We start from the raw sequence: 16,590 nt of genomic DNA, 5'->3' as shown, positions 1-16,590 counted from the left end.
TGGCGACTATCCCCGGAGGTGACCAAAAAATGTGTACACACACTAATAGGCATATCCAAACACAAAACAAAACAGAACAGCCTTACAACATAAAAGCAGAAAACCTCAGTCAAACTGTAGTAGTGAGTAAACATGTTGACATTGTTCCTGCACATTTATATTTGGGAATTTACAATGTTTCAGTGTTAATCTCACCTAATGAGATGGTTTAATTCTGGAGACCACCCTCCACATTGAGACGTGATCTGTAAGTATTGAAAGGAAAAAAAATTGGCATGGTTTTAAATTTAGACCACAACTTTTTTTTTTTTTAAAGGTGTACAGAAACTTGTCATTTGTCCTGTTTGTCGCGCTGAGTTGTCACGAGCTGCAACACGAGTTTACTCAAGTAAGGAAAACGAATTTGATTGGTCGTTATCGAGTGGGCGGGATATTCAAAGCTTGGGGCGAGCCCGATTCATCCTGGATTTACTCAAAAATAGAATTTTGCACAAAGTTTGGCCTACATCGTCTGATAGATGAGTTATTACACTAATTTTATGACCCAGAGTGGGCTTAAATTAAATTTTCTTTTCTGTACACCTTTAACAATTCTGGCTAAATACGGTATTTCTAATCATTTTTAAATATTATTATGTGATTTCTGGAAACCATCTCGTGACCCCTATGATTGAGGAAGACTGCAATATTTGTTTCAGCAGGTTAGAGCTAAATCACCAGGAAATGATTTTCTAACATTTTCCTTTTATCTGTTTGTGTAAAATACAAACAGATAAAAATGAAAAGATATTAGTTTGTAATAACCCATGAATATTCAATAACGTAGAGCACTGTCCTCTACGTTAATCATTTCAAAAATGTCTGATTCATTCCTCACTAGCAAACACGCTGCTTCATGTGTCGAATGACAAACGTATATCATTAGATTGTTCTAAATCAATAATGAAAGTGGCAGTGGATTGAATGATCAGGATATGTGATGATGTGATGAGGAGATTATCTGCAGGTTTATGGCTGGTGGGATAAATGAGAACTTAAGTCTCTTTGTAGCAGACAACAGGGTGCTGTGCTGTGTGAGTGAAGAGCCAAGACACCTGCAGCACATCTGCTCCACTGGAAACCAGAAGTCAAACTGAAGAAGAAGTTCAACCTGCACAAGGCTTTTACACTCTATTAAAACAAATGCTTATTGTGTGCACATTCAGAATGTGGATTTAACTTTAAAACACTCATAATCTTACCAAGACCAATCTTACCAAGAAAAAAAAACGACATTATGCGTTATTAGTATAGGGCTGCAACAATTATTTTCATTATCGATTAATCTGTCGATTATTTAAACGATTAATCGATTAGTTGTTTGGTCAATAAAGTGTAAAATAAATGTTGAAAAATGTCAATCAGTGTTTCCCAAACCACAAGATAACATCCTCAAATATCTTGTTTTTCCCACAAACCAAGGAGATACTCAGTTTAAAGGAACAAAGAAACCAGAAATATTCACATTAAAGAAGCTGACATCTGAGAATTTGTACTTTTTTCTTTAAAAAACTAAAACTTAAAAAAAAAAAACACTACTCAAACCGATTATTCGATTATCAAAATAGTTGACAATTAATTTAAAAATCAATTATAGTTTGATTAATCTATTATTTGTTGCAGCTCTAGTTGTTAGAAACAGCTCCATAGACCTATACTGTTTACATATTTGAACTAGTTGGGTATTTATAGTCATCGTGTTGCTCCTTCATTTTGTTTTACATACAGCACAGCCTGCTGCCGTGACAACTGTGTCCATGGAGACTTGTGCAGTTTCCGAAGAGGCAGGCTCTTAACATTAGAGAAATAGAGAGAGGACGAGAGACAAGAGAAGTGAGGAGAGGCAGAGTTAGGAGAAAGAGGAGATCAGGAAAGTGAGAAAAGAGATGAGGGGGTAGGATGGATGGACAGAGAGGAGGAGATAATTAGAGCAAGAAAGAAGCAAAGACACACAAGGAGGGAGGATAGGAGGCTAAGATGCCGGTGATAGAAAGATGACAAGGAAGAATGTAGCTGGGATAAGACAGGGGAGTGTAAAAGAGGAGTGAAGAGAGAGAGAGAGAGGGAGGATTAAGAGGAGACATGGAAAAGAGGAGATTAAATTTGCACGAGATCTGCAGTTTATGTTCTGAACATGGTCGTTGAGTTTCTGGCTGAGGTCATATTGTTGCCTCGGCACCAATAATGTGCACTGGTATCATCATTTACTCCTGGCTATAGACCAAGCCGGCCATATGAGCACACACAGGAGCGCCGCATGTCCAAGCCTGCTCCCGTCCATCTTTATACCAACTCTGGACTAATCAGAAGGCCCTGGTGGTCAGCCAGGAGCAGTTTTGACTCTGTTTGTGACCATGCTCACTCTTTTCACATCGGGATTATGAAGGTCCGCGGCTAAAAATAGAGTCAAGCCAGAGCCGTACTGGCTTAGCGGGAAAGCCAATAGAGAGAAGAGAACAACTCAAATGCTAAATCATCAATAAACACCATCTGGGCTGATGCTACTTGCTCTGTGGGTGTTTCTGCTGCTCTCTTTGATTCGCTGCTATCGAGTTGAATCACAGGTGATGAGTGGACAGATGAGTGGTGACTCTGTGAGATGTGGTGGTGGTGGTGGTGGGGGAGGGGGGGGGCGTAGACCTGACAGTATATTCCGCTCCTTCCCATGCAATTATGTACATTAAGTGATTGGCAAGATAATTGATTTAAGTAGGAATTACAGTGTTCTCCTCTATATGCATATCTAATATCAGAGGACAGACTGCCACATCCAGAGATGACAGAGATGTGGCCTGAGATAGAGAGAGAAAGAGAGAGAGAGAGAGAGAGAGAGAGCGAGAGGAAGGAGACAAATATACAAATCATCTTTCTTCACTCCTGTCTCTTGTTCCGAGGCAAAACAGGATTAGCATCACAGTCTCCCTGGCTCCTTCCTGACCTCAGAAGGTAAAGCAGCAGTTTTACAGTAGGTTAGGTTACATTGGCTGTTTTTGCAAGTCACGTGACCATGACATCTTCAGATGATGATTAATGATCCGTTCAAGCGTTCATGATTCAACCACTTCAGTTATTTTAATGAATGCAGACAGAGAGAGAAAGAAAAGAGAGGGGTATGTGTGTGTGTGTGTGTGGGGGGGGGTCCTTCTTCATCAGTTAACGCTGATGCTCCTCTGCTCAGCCTGTGACTGAGGTCTGAAGCAACAGCAGCACATCCTCAGCCTTTCTGGCCCCTTATTAATCTTATTAAGGCCAATGGGAACATACAAGCTATTAGTAGCTGATTAGCCGCCTTCTGGCCGACTCACCTACAGGCACCACCTCACACACACACACACACACACACACACACACACTGACACAAACTCTTACATGCACAGAAGAATATATTCATGCATAAGCACTTACAAGATTTTTCCCAGATAGCTGATTTTGATGGAAGTTTGGTGGACAAAGGTGGAACTTCATCTGTCCCCTGTGTGTTGTGAGTCATAACATCTCTCTCTCAAGAAGCACTCAACTATTTGTGGCCACAGTGATCATAATAGATAATAGATAGAATATCAGACAAAATATATTGAACAGTTAAGTAATAACACTAAACTGTACAAAGTGAGTACAGTGTGCCAGGATATTGCAGTAGTGCCTGAGTTTAAAATATACGTATATTTAAAGACAGACCCACTTAATATCTACATTACCTTGTCCTGACATCTGCTGATATAAATGCAATACAAGGTTCAAATGAAAGCCTGGACCTAGACTCACTACAAGAGCTTGACCTAATTATGACATATTGAGTCATTTGCCTGTGGTAAATCCTCAAAATCCAAATGTTTAGCCAGTGTTTACCCATGAGCAGCCATGATGGGGGGATGGAAGCATGGTCTGCTAGTGTTTTTTATTATCTATTCTAGTATATAATATAATACAGTATATGATAGATAGATAGATAGATAGATAGATAGATAGATAGATAGATAGATAGATAGATAGATAGATAGATAGATAGATAGATAGATAGATAGATAGATAGATAGATAGATCACATGACGATGACATCATCAGTCACAGCTCTTGGCATTATGGGAGGGTGCAGTAGGCTACCTGTGAGTGGGGGATGACCGGGATTAGACTGGACACAAACACCACATACACACACTGATCTGAACCACATGGCATTGAGTGTTCTGTCAGCTTGTGTTATCATCACAGAGGGGTAGTGACATAGAGTGAACCTGCGTCTGCTCTTTGAGTCTGTGTGTGTGTGTGTGTGTGTGTGTGTGTGTGTGTGTGTGTGTGTGTGTGTGTGTGTGTGTGTGTGAGAGAGAGAGAGTGATGTTCCCAGTTAATCTATTGGCAGGGCAGGCATGATTGTGGGATGAGTCTCTCTGATCAATTTAAGCACACACTTGACATGGTAGTGCATTAAGCATGAAAATCATGATAGTAGTAGTAGTAATATAATAATAATAATAATAATAATCATAATTATTATTATTGTTATTATTTTTATAAGTGTGGCCTGCAGCCCCCTGGTGGGCTGTGAAGGCACTGCAGGTAGGCAGATCATTTAGAATAAGAACATATTGAAGTATTCAGTGTCCATGATGGCTGGATCAAAAGAACCACCAAGTGCTTGTTTTTATGCTTCTGCCAATTGCCTCTGGTGATGAATAACTGGCTCATATAGTAAAATGTAGAGTGGAGTGGTTCTGGTAGATTGAATTGATTAGATGACATTCCACATCCGTTTGCAATTTGCCTAAAGTGCAGGAAATCATGCTGCATAATGGTGCCATCAGGACTGTTTTTTGTTGCCAGTTTTGCCTTTATTAGACGGGACAGAGAGGCAGGAAATCCAGCAGAGAGACGGGCAGTAAAGACTTGGTTGGCAGTTGAACCAGCGTTGGACTGCTTTAGGGGCAGCCATGCAGGGCCCATATGGGACGTGCTCTAACCACTCCACCACCCACACAATGATCAGGACTGGTTCTGTTTCTTAGCAGCACTCATCAGCTGCTCATCATCACAACATGAGAGACAAGTAAAACATTTCAAGACATCTACATCTTTGATATGGCTTCTTCAACTAAGCTTGTATGGGATGAATATCCATGGAACAGTCAAGAATCTTTATAATAATAATAATTCATTCAACTTGTATAGCGCTTTTCAAGAACCCAAAGACACTTACAGAGAAACAGGAAGGGTAGTGACAGACGGGGGGGACAAGCAAAAGACAACACAAACAGGTACAACAACAGTTACAGGTGACGAGGAGGTTTGAGAGGAGAGTATGGAGGGAAAAGGGGTGATGTGATTCGGGATAGGGGAGGTCATAAGCTTGTGAGAAGAAGTATGTTTTCAGACGGGATTTGAATATGGGGAGTGTGGGAGAGTCGCGGACAGGTTGGGAGGGAGTTCCAAAGTCGGGGTGCTGATCTGGAGAAGGCTCTGTCGCCGAAGGTTTTGAGGATCGGAGGGCTTGGGAGGGGCGGTGGGGGATGAGAAGGTCAGACAGGTGGTTGGGGGGGGCAGGTGGTGGAGAGCTTTGAAAGTGAGGAGGAGAATTTTGAAATGTATGCGTTGTTTGATGGGGAGCCAGTGGAGAGAGTGGAGGACGGGGGTGATATGTTCGCGGGAGGTGGGCAGCAGAGTTTGGGCCCATTTGAAGTCTATGGAGGGAATGGGAGGTGATGCCGGTGAGGAGGGAGTTGCAATAGTCGAGGCGGGAGGAGATGAAGGCCTGGATGAGAGATTCAGCAGCAGGAGGAGAGAGGCAGTGTCTGAGTTTGCCGATGCGGCGAAGGTGGAAGTAGGAAGTCTTGACAATGGAGCTGACATGGGGAACAAAGGAGTGGGTGAGGTCCGGATAACGCCAAGGTTGCGTACCAGGGGGGAGGGAGTGATGGTCATGGTGTCGATGGTGAGTGAGATGGGTCCGGTTCTGTTGAGGGTGGATTTGGTGCCTATGAGGAGAAGCTCTGTTTTGTCACCGTTGAGTTTGAGGAAGTTGTGGGTCAGCCATGTTTTTATTGTAGAGATGCAGGTTTCGATGTGGGTGAGGGGAGGGTTTTGGGTGGGTTTGGTGCTGATGTAGAACCGGGTGTCGTCGGCGTAACAGTGGAAGTCCAGGTTGAGTTTGCGGATGATGTGACCAAGGGGGAAGAGGTAGCAGATGAAGAGGAGGGGGCCGAGGACTGAGCCCTGAGGGACCCCGGTGTAACCGGGGAGAGGGTGGATGTGTGGCCAGAGAGTGAGATGAACTGTTGCCTGTCAGTGAGGAGGTGAGCCAGTCGAGTGCAGTGCCCTCAACACCCTGTTGGCGCAGCCTTTGAAGGAGGATGGAGTGGTTCACAGTATCAAAGGCTGCGCTGAGATCGAGTAGTAACAGGATGTTGAGGGCACCGGAGTCTGCAGAGGTGAGGAGATCCTTGATGACTTTGACAAGGGTGGTTTCAGTGCTGTGGAGAGGGCGGAAACCAGACTGGAGGGGTTCGTAGAGGTTGTTAGACTGGTTCCAGAGTTTTGAAGAGGAAGGCTGGTTGGAAATGGGGCGGTAGTTGGAGAGGTTGGCTGGGACAAGGGTGGGCTTTTTGAGAATGGGGGTAATGGAGGCAAGTTTATAGACAGAGGATATGAGCTGGGTGAGTGTGAGTGGCTTGACTGCCTTGATGTTGCAGTAGGAGATGGTGCATTGTTTGGGATTATGGGGTGAGGGTAGAGGGGTGGAGAAGAGAATGCAGAGATGATCAGAGTGTGGGAAGGGGAGAGGATGGGGGTTAGATATGGGTAAGAAGGAGGAGCAGACTATGTCCAGGGTGTGGCCTTTGGTATGGGTGGGGAAGTCGATGTATTGGGTAAGGTGGAAGCAGTCAAGAAGAGAGAGGAAGTCAGACGTCAGTGGGGCGCTGGGCTGGTCCATGTGGATGTTGAAGTCACCGGTAAGTAGCAGGCGGGGAGAGAGAGAGGATGCAATAGTGAGGAGTTCAGAGAGTTCAGAAAGAAAAGATGGGTGTGGCTTCCCCCGTGTACGTGATTATGTTCATTATCAGACAAAAACCTCGAATAAAGATGTCAATTGACAAACTTTAATGACTTGATAGGGTGAAAACTCAGCTGATATTACACATTCATCATCCTTTATTACATAGCAGGGGAGTGCTGAGCCGTTTCTCCCTCTGTCTTCCTCTGCACACAAACACAACCAGACACTCTCTCTCTCTCTCACACAACACAAGACACATACACACAAGTGTACCTCTTCACCTTTGAGCGTATTCCGTATTATAATCATAGAAGTCTGAAAATCACAGGACATGTCTGTTCTAATGGTACAAGCCAGCAGTGTGAGACTGCTGGCTCTGTATCTATATCTATCACTCCTATTATTAAAATGGTTGATTATTTGTGACTGGTTAGGAGAGTTGCGGCCCTAAGTGCCCTTTTTTTTTACACAATAGTGAAGCATTTCAAGTATCTGGTCCTGTGTGTGAAAGATGACACGGGACATGAAAATACAGATGTTGTACTAGACGACTGGGGTTACCAGTTGATTTTTTTGTTCCAGCCCTTCACCAGTGGTTATGTGCTCTGGGTAGTGACCAAGGGGGCAGTTGTCGGTCTGAGAAGTGAAGCTCACTTCCGCGTTCAAAAAACTGCCATCCCCTCGGCTGTCGCTGGGGGCTGGCTCCAGAAGGGAGCAACTCCAGTTGAGCCCCATGTTAAAATACCCGACTTTACAGCTTAAAAAAACCTATTTACAGCCTGGTACATTTCATTTTTTTGGTCTCAACCGATAGTTTCTACCCCCGCACACACTCTGAGGGGTGGGAATTTTTTTTTAAACTCTACCGTTTTACTGTTATTAGGTTAAAATTCTGGCCAATTAGGGCGTGGAAACGTTGAGTGACAGGTCCGGAGACCGCTGCTTCGAGGCCAGTGGGCGGGTTCTCGGCCGGCCAACCGCCGCACCTCTCCAAATATGGAAAGTAGAATCCAACATGGCGCAGTTCAAACCCCCGTAGTAGCGGCACAAAACAGACTCCCCCAAACCGATGGGTGACGTCACGGATGCTACGTCCATTCTTTTTACATTCTATGGTAGTGACAGAAAGAATGAGATTGCAGGTCCAAGCAGCTGAAATGCGGTGGAAAAGGGCTTCTTCTCTATGATGGGTGGGCAGGGATGAGAGAGAGAGGGTGAGGACCAACATCTGGAGGGGGCTCAGAGCAGCCAGTAGAAGGCTCAGTGATGTTTTTATTTTGATCTGGAGACGCTGTTTGATTTAATTATAATGTGTTTAAGCACTTGTGATGAACTGAAATATTATATTTGGCACAATGTTCAGTGAATTCCAACTCCACAGTGACTCCCACTGACAGAAATAAATTCAGTCAATGCAAAAACATAATGTGGGATATTTTTGTACATCCTCTACTCAGAGATGGGGAGCTCTATTCATTGGCTTCAACTCAAGCAACTAAAATTCCTTGTCCACCTCCCAAAACAGAGGATTTGTGAGCTTTAAATGACACACAGCTCCTTCTCTTTCTCTCTGCTCTGATGCCTCGGTGCTCACTTCTCTATCGAGGACATTCTGAAAGCAATGTGAACTACTACAACACTAGATTCAAATCACTGAACCTGATCTTCATCGGCCTGAACCAATTTATTTAATCACAGTTTTTATAAAAAACAAACTTTTCCACAGTTAGACACAAGATGCAGAATCTCATTTCACCTTTTTTTTTTCAAAACTCACTGTGCACACATTATGCATTGTGATTCCCCCATTGTTTCTTTCCAGCCTTTGTGTCCGTGTGTGTGTGTGTGTGTGTGTGTGTGTGTGTGTGCGTGTGCGTGTGCGTGTGCGCGTGTGTGTGTGTGTGTGTGTGTGTGTGTGTGTGTGTGTGTGAACAAGTGTGAACCATTTGTTATTTGTTTTTGTTATTGTTATTGTGTGTAAACTATTGCATCTGTGCTGTAATTGTGTTTAACTTCTGCCACCTATGTTTGCCGTCATGTATAATGCATCACAGTGCATAATGAGTTTTACCAAAGATATTCAATAAATGGAAAGATACTCCATGAGCGGCTGCTCCAATGATATGAAATGGTATTGAGAGTGAGGAGTCACGTGCCGATTTGGTCTAATCTGGGCGGGGTTTGAGCTTTTTACAGTCCGGTCGGCCATGATGGAAGGAGACGCTATCGGTTGCCAGGGGCAACGTCATCAGAACAGCACAGAGACGGACTAAATTCTAGCTCTTTTTTGCGCCAACAGATCAACAAATTACAAGAAAGAATAAGGAGAAAGTAAATCACTGGAGCAGTTTTTAACACAGCAGTGATTTCCAGGCATTGTAAAACAGTAAATTACGGAGTAGACGATTTTGTTTTGCCCATAGACTAGTAAGGCTTTTGCCACCGGAATCCTTCCATCATGGCGGAGAAGGGGGGTGGGGCTCTGAGCTGTGACGACAACTCCTCTCTCTCAATACACTTCCTGTCTCTCTAAATGGGCGTGGCCAACCGTCACCCCACCTCGTCTGTGAACGTGTGTGTGGATTTATACAATTTGTAGGTAGATGAAAGTGAGATATTTATATTTTCTTATGATAACATTAAATATTTACACTACTAACAGTAATATTTAGCATACCAAAAATAATTTAAATCATTTTCACGGGAGTTCGCGGCCGTTTGTTTGACGTTGCCTAGGAGATCTGTGCCAAATCTCGCGAGAGTGTGTCGTAGAGAAAGAGACAGGTCTTGAACAAAGTGGATTTTCTCCTGATGTGTCCGTCTGAAAATTGCCATTTTCGTGTCAAACTGTTCAGAAGAGATGTGGCTTGTGAAAAATGAGTCCAAAATTTACTTCAGTGACTGTGGGGAGAAAGACCCGACCATAATCTGTGTTCACGTTCAATTTTCCCATTGGAGTCAATACACTCCAGGCTGCCTCTGGTCTCCCTAAAGGGGCATGGCCGTGCAGAAGCCCACGTGACATGCATACAGGAAGCTGACTCGTCATGGAAGGTCTTGGTTTATAAACCGTCTTTGGTTTTACTGAGTAAAGATTTTCTTAAAGGTGAAGGAAATCTGCAGCTTCTGTCTAACCACCTATTTGTTTATGGTTTAACTGATTTAGTAAAAGGGTTCAGGCCAGTGGGGATGCTGTTCAGTTAGAGGAATTAAGTTCTGTGGTTTTAGTGTTTTAGCAGAAAAAAACAAACAAAAAAACTCTCATAACAAATTGAAAATGCCCCTGATAAAGAACTGAGAATCCACTGAACGCATCATACTGACCCAGTTGGCTGAATCAGAGGCTGTCTCATTCTCTGTCCACGCATGAAACAAGTCTGATTTCCATGGCAACACTATTCATATGACAGCTGTACTACAGCAGTACAAACAAGAGAGAGTGTCTACCCAAACGCACAGGAAACAACAGCCACTTTTGGGAAGCTTTTTACATGTGTTCCTCCACCAACAGGAGGACGGGTGCAGGTGCTTGGTCTTGTTCTTCACTTTAGTTTTCTCGTGCAGAAACAGCTCCCGGGCCACCGGGGAGGTCAAATGTAAAAGAGATTAAATATGTACAGTGTTATGTAACATCATGCCACCAGCACAGCATTTCGCTTTGTGTTATTATTTTGTTTCCTATTGTCTGCTCAGATACAGAATGGCTTTTAGATGGGTCTTATTTTAGAGAAATAGCAGAACTGAAACAATTGAAAAGATAACTCAATCGAAATATGAGTTGTGATTAAAGCTCCAACCTGTTACTGAGAAGCTGCTGCACTGAGGAACTGCTAAGTTTTTATTTTTATTATTATTGAAACACCTGCTTGGCTGCTGCTTTTGCTGTTGTACTCAATTTCTCTGCATTACCATTGTTTCAAGGATTTTCTTTTTTCTTTTGGGTCTGGGTGTCAGTTAGTCCTGCATTCATGAAGGATACAGTTGATTGAGGAAAGGCTGATTTAAATGTGTGTAAAATTAAACTCTCTTTTTTAAAATGTGTCCTCTGTCCGTCCCGCCTCGTCCCCACCCCCTTCCGCCTTAGAAACTACAAGTGGTTTGTAACTGCCCTGAGCTGCTCAGCCACAGACACATTGAACCCATAAATCCAGCGCCTGCACTTCATCTTATTAGGCATATTTTTTCTACCACTTCAATGAGTTTAGAAACATTATTTTAAGATAAGTACATATGAAAACTATATAAAAAATTATAAAAACAAGCTTCAAGTGTCTAAATCTGCACAAAGAAAACTGCAAAGGAAAATGGTCACTGTTCTCTGCCACACTAGTGATGGCTGCTGTTGAATGACATGCTCTAACTGTGGCTGTCATCGGTACCAGTGTATAATCCCTGTGGGAAACTGTCTGCTTGGCCTGCTGCTTTGCAGAAAAGCAGTTTGAGTGTGAGTTCATTGCTCTCTGTGTGTGTGGGTGTGAAGACGGAGTGTGCGTGTTGCTGTTGTCGCCAGTGTCTTTCTGTGAGTGTGAACGTGTGAATATTTGTGCAACTGCACACTGTCCAAACAAACAAAAGAAGTGCAGCCTGGTACAACACCACCGGCCGTAAACCTGCCAACTGACCAACCTTCTGCATGGAGGGACACAGAGAGGACCGTCTGTGTGTGGTCATTTGTTTCCATCATCGGGCGCAACGTTACCATAGAAACACCTTGGTGATGCATTGAGTGTGACTGAAAGGTCTTTATCTTCGGGTTAACTTCTTCTCTTACTCATTATATATCACTGCATTTTCCAGAGATCCTCTTTCAAACAGCACAGCACTGATTTAACATCTGTCCCTCCAATGTTGTGTTAATGAGTTTCTTTGTCACTGCTCAGAATTCAGTGTACAAACTATAGGCCTACATCTAATCAACAACACAGAGTGGAGCAGGTTGAGAGCTCGGAGGCGGAGGAGAAGCAGATCCTGAATCTGCTTGTTCTGGAACAAAGGCTTCAGTTTGAAACAGTCTTTTTCTGTGAATGAATTATAGACCCTCCTCAGTATCTGTACACTCTCTAATTATCAAAATTTGCTTAATCAATCCATCCATGTGTATGTTATTTCCGCTCATTTAAACATAGTCTCTGAGGAATCAGCCTCATGCGGCCATTCAAAGTTTATCATTATACTGTTTTACTGTGGTTTTTATACTCACATTGGATTTTATTTATTTATTTATTTTAATTAATTTTTGTGCCCTATTTTACTGGCTTGGTTTTGAATACCTTATGGATTTTTTTTATTGATGAATACTGCAACACAGAAAGTTAGAGAAAGATAGAAATGCCTTTGTATGCTTCTCATGTAATGATAACACATCCTGCAGTGTTGCCAACTCAGAGAGAAGAGAGGTGTGAGAGACACAACAAAGAGATAGTCTTTTGCTTTTAATTTTCACTCAGTGATTATTTAACAAGTAAATAAAGCCCAAATCACCCCTCAGTGTCTTTAGTCAGATGACTTTGTGGTAATGAAATTAGGATTTGAAATGCATTGGAGGTGAACATGTAGTCCTCACATTTCAGTAACAATATCTGAAAACAGGAACAGAAAACCATGTCAATGCACCTCACTGTCAAATCTCCTACATTGTGTCGGTCGACTTTTGTGACTGTAGGATTGTAACCACAAAACTATGGTAAAGTGTGAGTGTATAATTAAAAACCACATCATTGGGGAATTGGCTTTTTTAAAGTGACCAGATCTGAGTCTAAGTCAGTAGGAGTCGTGACACACTGGATCAAAGTCAAATCAAAGATATTTTTCTGTTGGCTTTGACAAAAAAAGAGAAAAAAGGATCAGTTGCTATGCCAACTGTTGAGGAAACCAGGATATAGTGTATGTTTCTTTTTTTTTCTCGGTGAATATTATTTCACTCACAGTGAATTCCTTTGGTAAGGTTTGGTGAATGATGAGTAATCCTGATCATTTTCTCTTTTCTCTTCTCTTTCTGTCCATGCAGGAAACAGTAGAATATGCCTTCCTGATCATTTTCACTATCGAGACATTTCTGAAGATCATTGCCTACGGCCTGGTCATGCACCAAAACTCCTACGTCAGAAACGGCTGGAACATGCTGGACTTTGTCATTGTCATTGTTGGGTGAGTTCATGGGTCGCACTGTATACAGTCTATAATTTATATGTGTGTAAACACAGTCGAAAACAAAAACACATTCACTGAGCACCATGAAGCTCAAACAGTGTTGTTGTTCTCAGTAACTTGTGTCATGTACTTTGACTGACACACGCATTAATATATGCACAGATATGAAGTAGATTCACATATAAAACCATATACAGTGGGTACAGAGAGTATTCAGACCCCCTTGAATTTTTCACCATTTCTTATGTTGCAACTTTCTGTAAAATTCCTTTTTTTTCCCTCATCAATCATATCAATCATCAATCGTAACAGCACAAACCCAGAAATTTAGAAGGTTTTTGCCTTTCCAAATCATGTCCAAACTATTTAATTCAACACATCTGGATTCAAATGAAGGTGTAAAACCATCTCAAAGATGAACAAAAGAAGTTGTCGGCACCTGAATGACCTACAAGCAGTGACGGCTCTTGCATTTTTGACATACAGTAGAGAGGCCACACATTACACAAATACTAAACATACTGTATACTGTACACACATCAGCACAGCCGCCTTGGTCGTGTCTTTTTGCGGCCGCATCATTACGCAGCTGTTGTGGCATTTGCCCATATTGCCCTATGGCCAGTCCGTCACTCGTGCTATACTTATGTTCACGTGATATTTCAGTTTTTCTTTTTTAATTACTGTAATTTGCAAAAAAATCTATCTGTGCTGTCAGGATGGGGTGGTGAGTATAGATTGATGAGGAAAAAAAGAATTTTATTGATTTTAACATAAAGCTGCAACATAAGAAATGGTGAAAAATTGAAGGGGGCCTGAATACTTTCAGTACCCACTGTATGAGCACACACACTGCACAAATGGCTACATGTACAAAGAAACCAGAATAAAGAGGACACATGGCTTTACTCTTTGCTTTCTCTCCATCACTGCTCTCCCTCCCTCCGTTTCCATGTCCTCACCACCAACTCTCCTCGTCCTCCTCAGGTTGTTCAGTGTGGTTCTGGAGATGATCACAAAAGACGCCGACGCTGGCAGCCAGTCTGGCGGTAAACCCGGTGGGTTTGACGTCAAGGCGCTCCGAGCCTTCCGCGTGCTACGACCCCTTCGCCTTGTTTCTGGAGTTCCCAGTGAGTTTACACGGAGCTGTCACGTGTTCACATTTCACATTTTGGTTTTTGATAGGATTTCAACTACTAATTTAACTTAATTGGATGGAGCTTGCAGGCCAAACTCTGTGTACTGAAGATAATTATAATCATCCCATTCTACCAAGTACAGTACAGCTAATGGGAACAATCAGTCACTGTATACATTCTGTGTGTAGCAATGATAGAAAGTTGATTGTCTAAGCTGCAGTGGGTTGGGCTCACTGGCACCTTTAATGATTCCACTGTCATCTCTTCCTCCTGTAATTGCTGTAGCAATTGTTTTTGAAAAATGTCTGCCCCCAAGGATAAACAATGAAGATTATTATAACGTCCCCAACAAAATCAGTTTAGCCAGCAAAGATGTCAATGATTCAAATTCAAAATATATCAGTCTATACATTTGTTATCCTGTGTTTCCACCTGTATGTATCTAGAATTAGATAATATTTAATTAATATTTGATGAAAGAGAATGTATTTCTCCTCTGACAAGAAAAACACCTGTGTGGCCCCCTTCTGTTCTGCTCCATCTCTTCGGTCTCTGTTCGACCTTACCTGCAGCTGCCCTTTTGTGTCTGCATTCTAAGAGTTGTCATAGCAACGGATCATCCACTGGTCTCAAGAAAAGATGAAGTTGAGCTGAGCTGAAACAACATTTTCTCGTTTGGTTTATTGTTTGACTTCATTGGATGGCGTAGCTTAAAGATACTTTATTAATCCCCGGAGGGAAATTCAGGTGTTATAATAGTAGACAGTAAAAGCAGATAATAAAAGTGAGAAAAGCATATAATCAGCAGAATAATTACATAGTACAAAACATCAGTACAAGTACAAGTCAAATGTGACTGACAGTAACAACACTGCTAAACCGTACATTGAACAGTGTTATACCTAAAGGTTTTATTTATTTATTTATTTTATTTAGAACCTTGATGCAGCTGTAATTCTCTTGATATCTTGATCATCTCTTAGATTTCTAGGATTGGCGTTTTTTTGTGATTTTTGGTAGGTCAGATTGATGAGATTGGAGATCGATCCTTAAATGCCTAACACATCAGACTCAGAGCTTCAGACACTGTATACATTTTCAGAGTTTGCATGTTGAGGGTGGTCCAGGTCCAGGGGCAACACATCTCAGATATGAGGTGATGGGAATGAACTGGTCTTAGTTTGTTTGACGGGTTATAATGTATCTAACAATGTCTGAAAATTGTGAGCAAAAGCGATGGACTGTATTTCAAGCTTGTGTTTGCTTGTTTTATCTGACCAACAATCAAAAACCCAAAGATATTCAGTTTCATACCTGGCACAGAAAAACATCAAATCCTCACATTAGTCAACTGATTGTTACAGCTATATTTTGTTGAGGATAAATATCCTCTTTGGAGACGTGTATCATGTATCTATATAATATGCATGCATTTCTGTGTCTTCTCTCTGACTGTGGCTTCTGTGTCTGTTGGCAGGTTTACAGGTGGTTTTAAACTCCATCATTAAAGCCATGGTCCCCCTGCTTCACATCGCTCTGCTCGTCCTCTTCGTCATCATCATCTATGCTATTATTGGCCTGGAACTCTTCATCGGCAAAATGCACGCCACATGCTACGTGGTACAGACAGGTGAGGCGGAGCAGAGGGGTTGCCTCGGGGGGGGGGGCTGTCTGAGAGTGAGTTCCCCCACAGCCCAGTGTCAACGGGCACAGACAGAACATGACACAGATAACGGATGTACAGTAATCCCTGAGAATGAATGGACACACACACTCTGTGTGTGAATGGTGACGAGCTGCTGAAAACAGGACAGAGCAACAGATGGAGGTTAAAACCACTGATTAAATGACTAATATCTGGATATTATGTAAACAGGTTTTCCTCCAGAGTTTTTCCACAAACTGACAATGGATTAATGGCTGGCTGTCATTCATAAATGTTATATACATATTTAATACACAAACAAATCACAGTCATGCTCTAAAATGTCTGACTGAGAGGAGGGAAGCAGCTGAACCCACAGGGATTGGTAGGCTACACACAGTGTCACTCACTCTCTCTCTTTCTCACTCACGTCTTACCTAATCCCTTCCCCTTTACTTCTGTCTCGCTTTGATCCGTCTGTTAGTGAACGTCAGGAGAACCATTGTAGACCTCTGCTTGTGTCTGTTCTGTTGGCCGTGAGAGAAGACACACAGCCTGTGGTGTGTGTGTGTGTGTGTGTGTGTGTGTGTAGGTGGGAATCTACAACATAACATTTGTACATGTGTGGA

The 16,590-nt window shown here is 42.4% G+C and overlaps 1 protein-coding gene across 11 annotated transcripts in view; it reads left to right on the top strand.

Moving 5' to 3' along the window:
* Positions 1–16,590, top strand: part of cacna1db (calcium channel, voltage-dependent, L type, alpha 1D subunit, b) — a 75,929-nt gene that overhangs the window by 15,634 nt on the left and 43,705 nt on the right. For all 11 annotated transcript variants that reach the window (XM_085780952.1, XM_085780951.1, XM_085780953.1 and 8 more), the window contains exons 4-6: positions 13,035–13,174; positions 14,165–14,307; positions 15,794–15,946. In XM_085780952.1, coding sequence (XP_085637078.1) covers positions 13,035–13,174; positions 14,165–14,307; positions 15,794–15,946 — 436 coding nt within the window. The remainder of the gene's footprint in view (positions 1–13,034; positions 13,175–14,164; positions 14,308–15,793; positions 15,947–16,590) is intronic.

Source organism: Trachurus japonicus, chromosome 7, assembly GCF_045865225.1.
Source record: "Trachurus japonicus isolate A0001 chromosome 7, Traja_1.0".
Lineage (NCBI taxonomy): Eukaryota > Metazoa > Chordata > Actinopteri > Carangiformes > Carangidae > Trachurus > Trachurus japonicus.
This window is presented reverse-complemented; position numbering and strand designations above follow the sequence as displayed.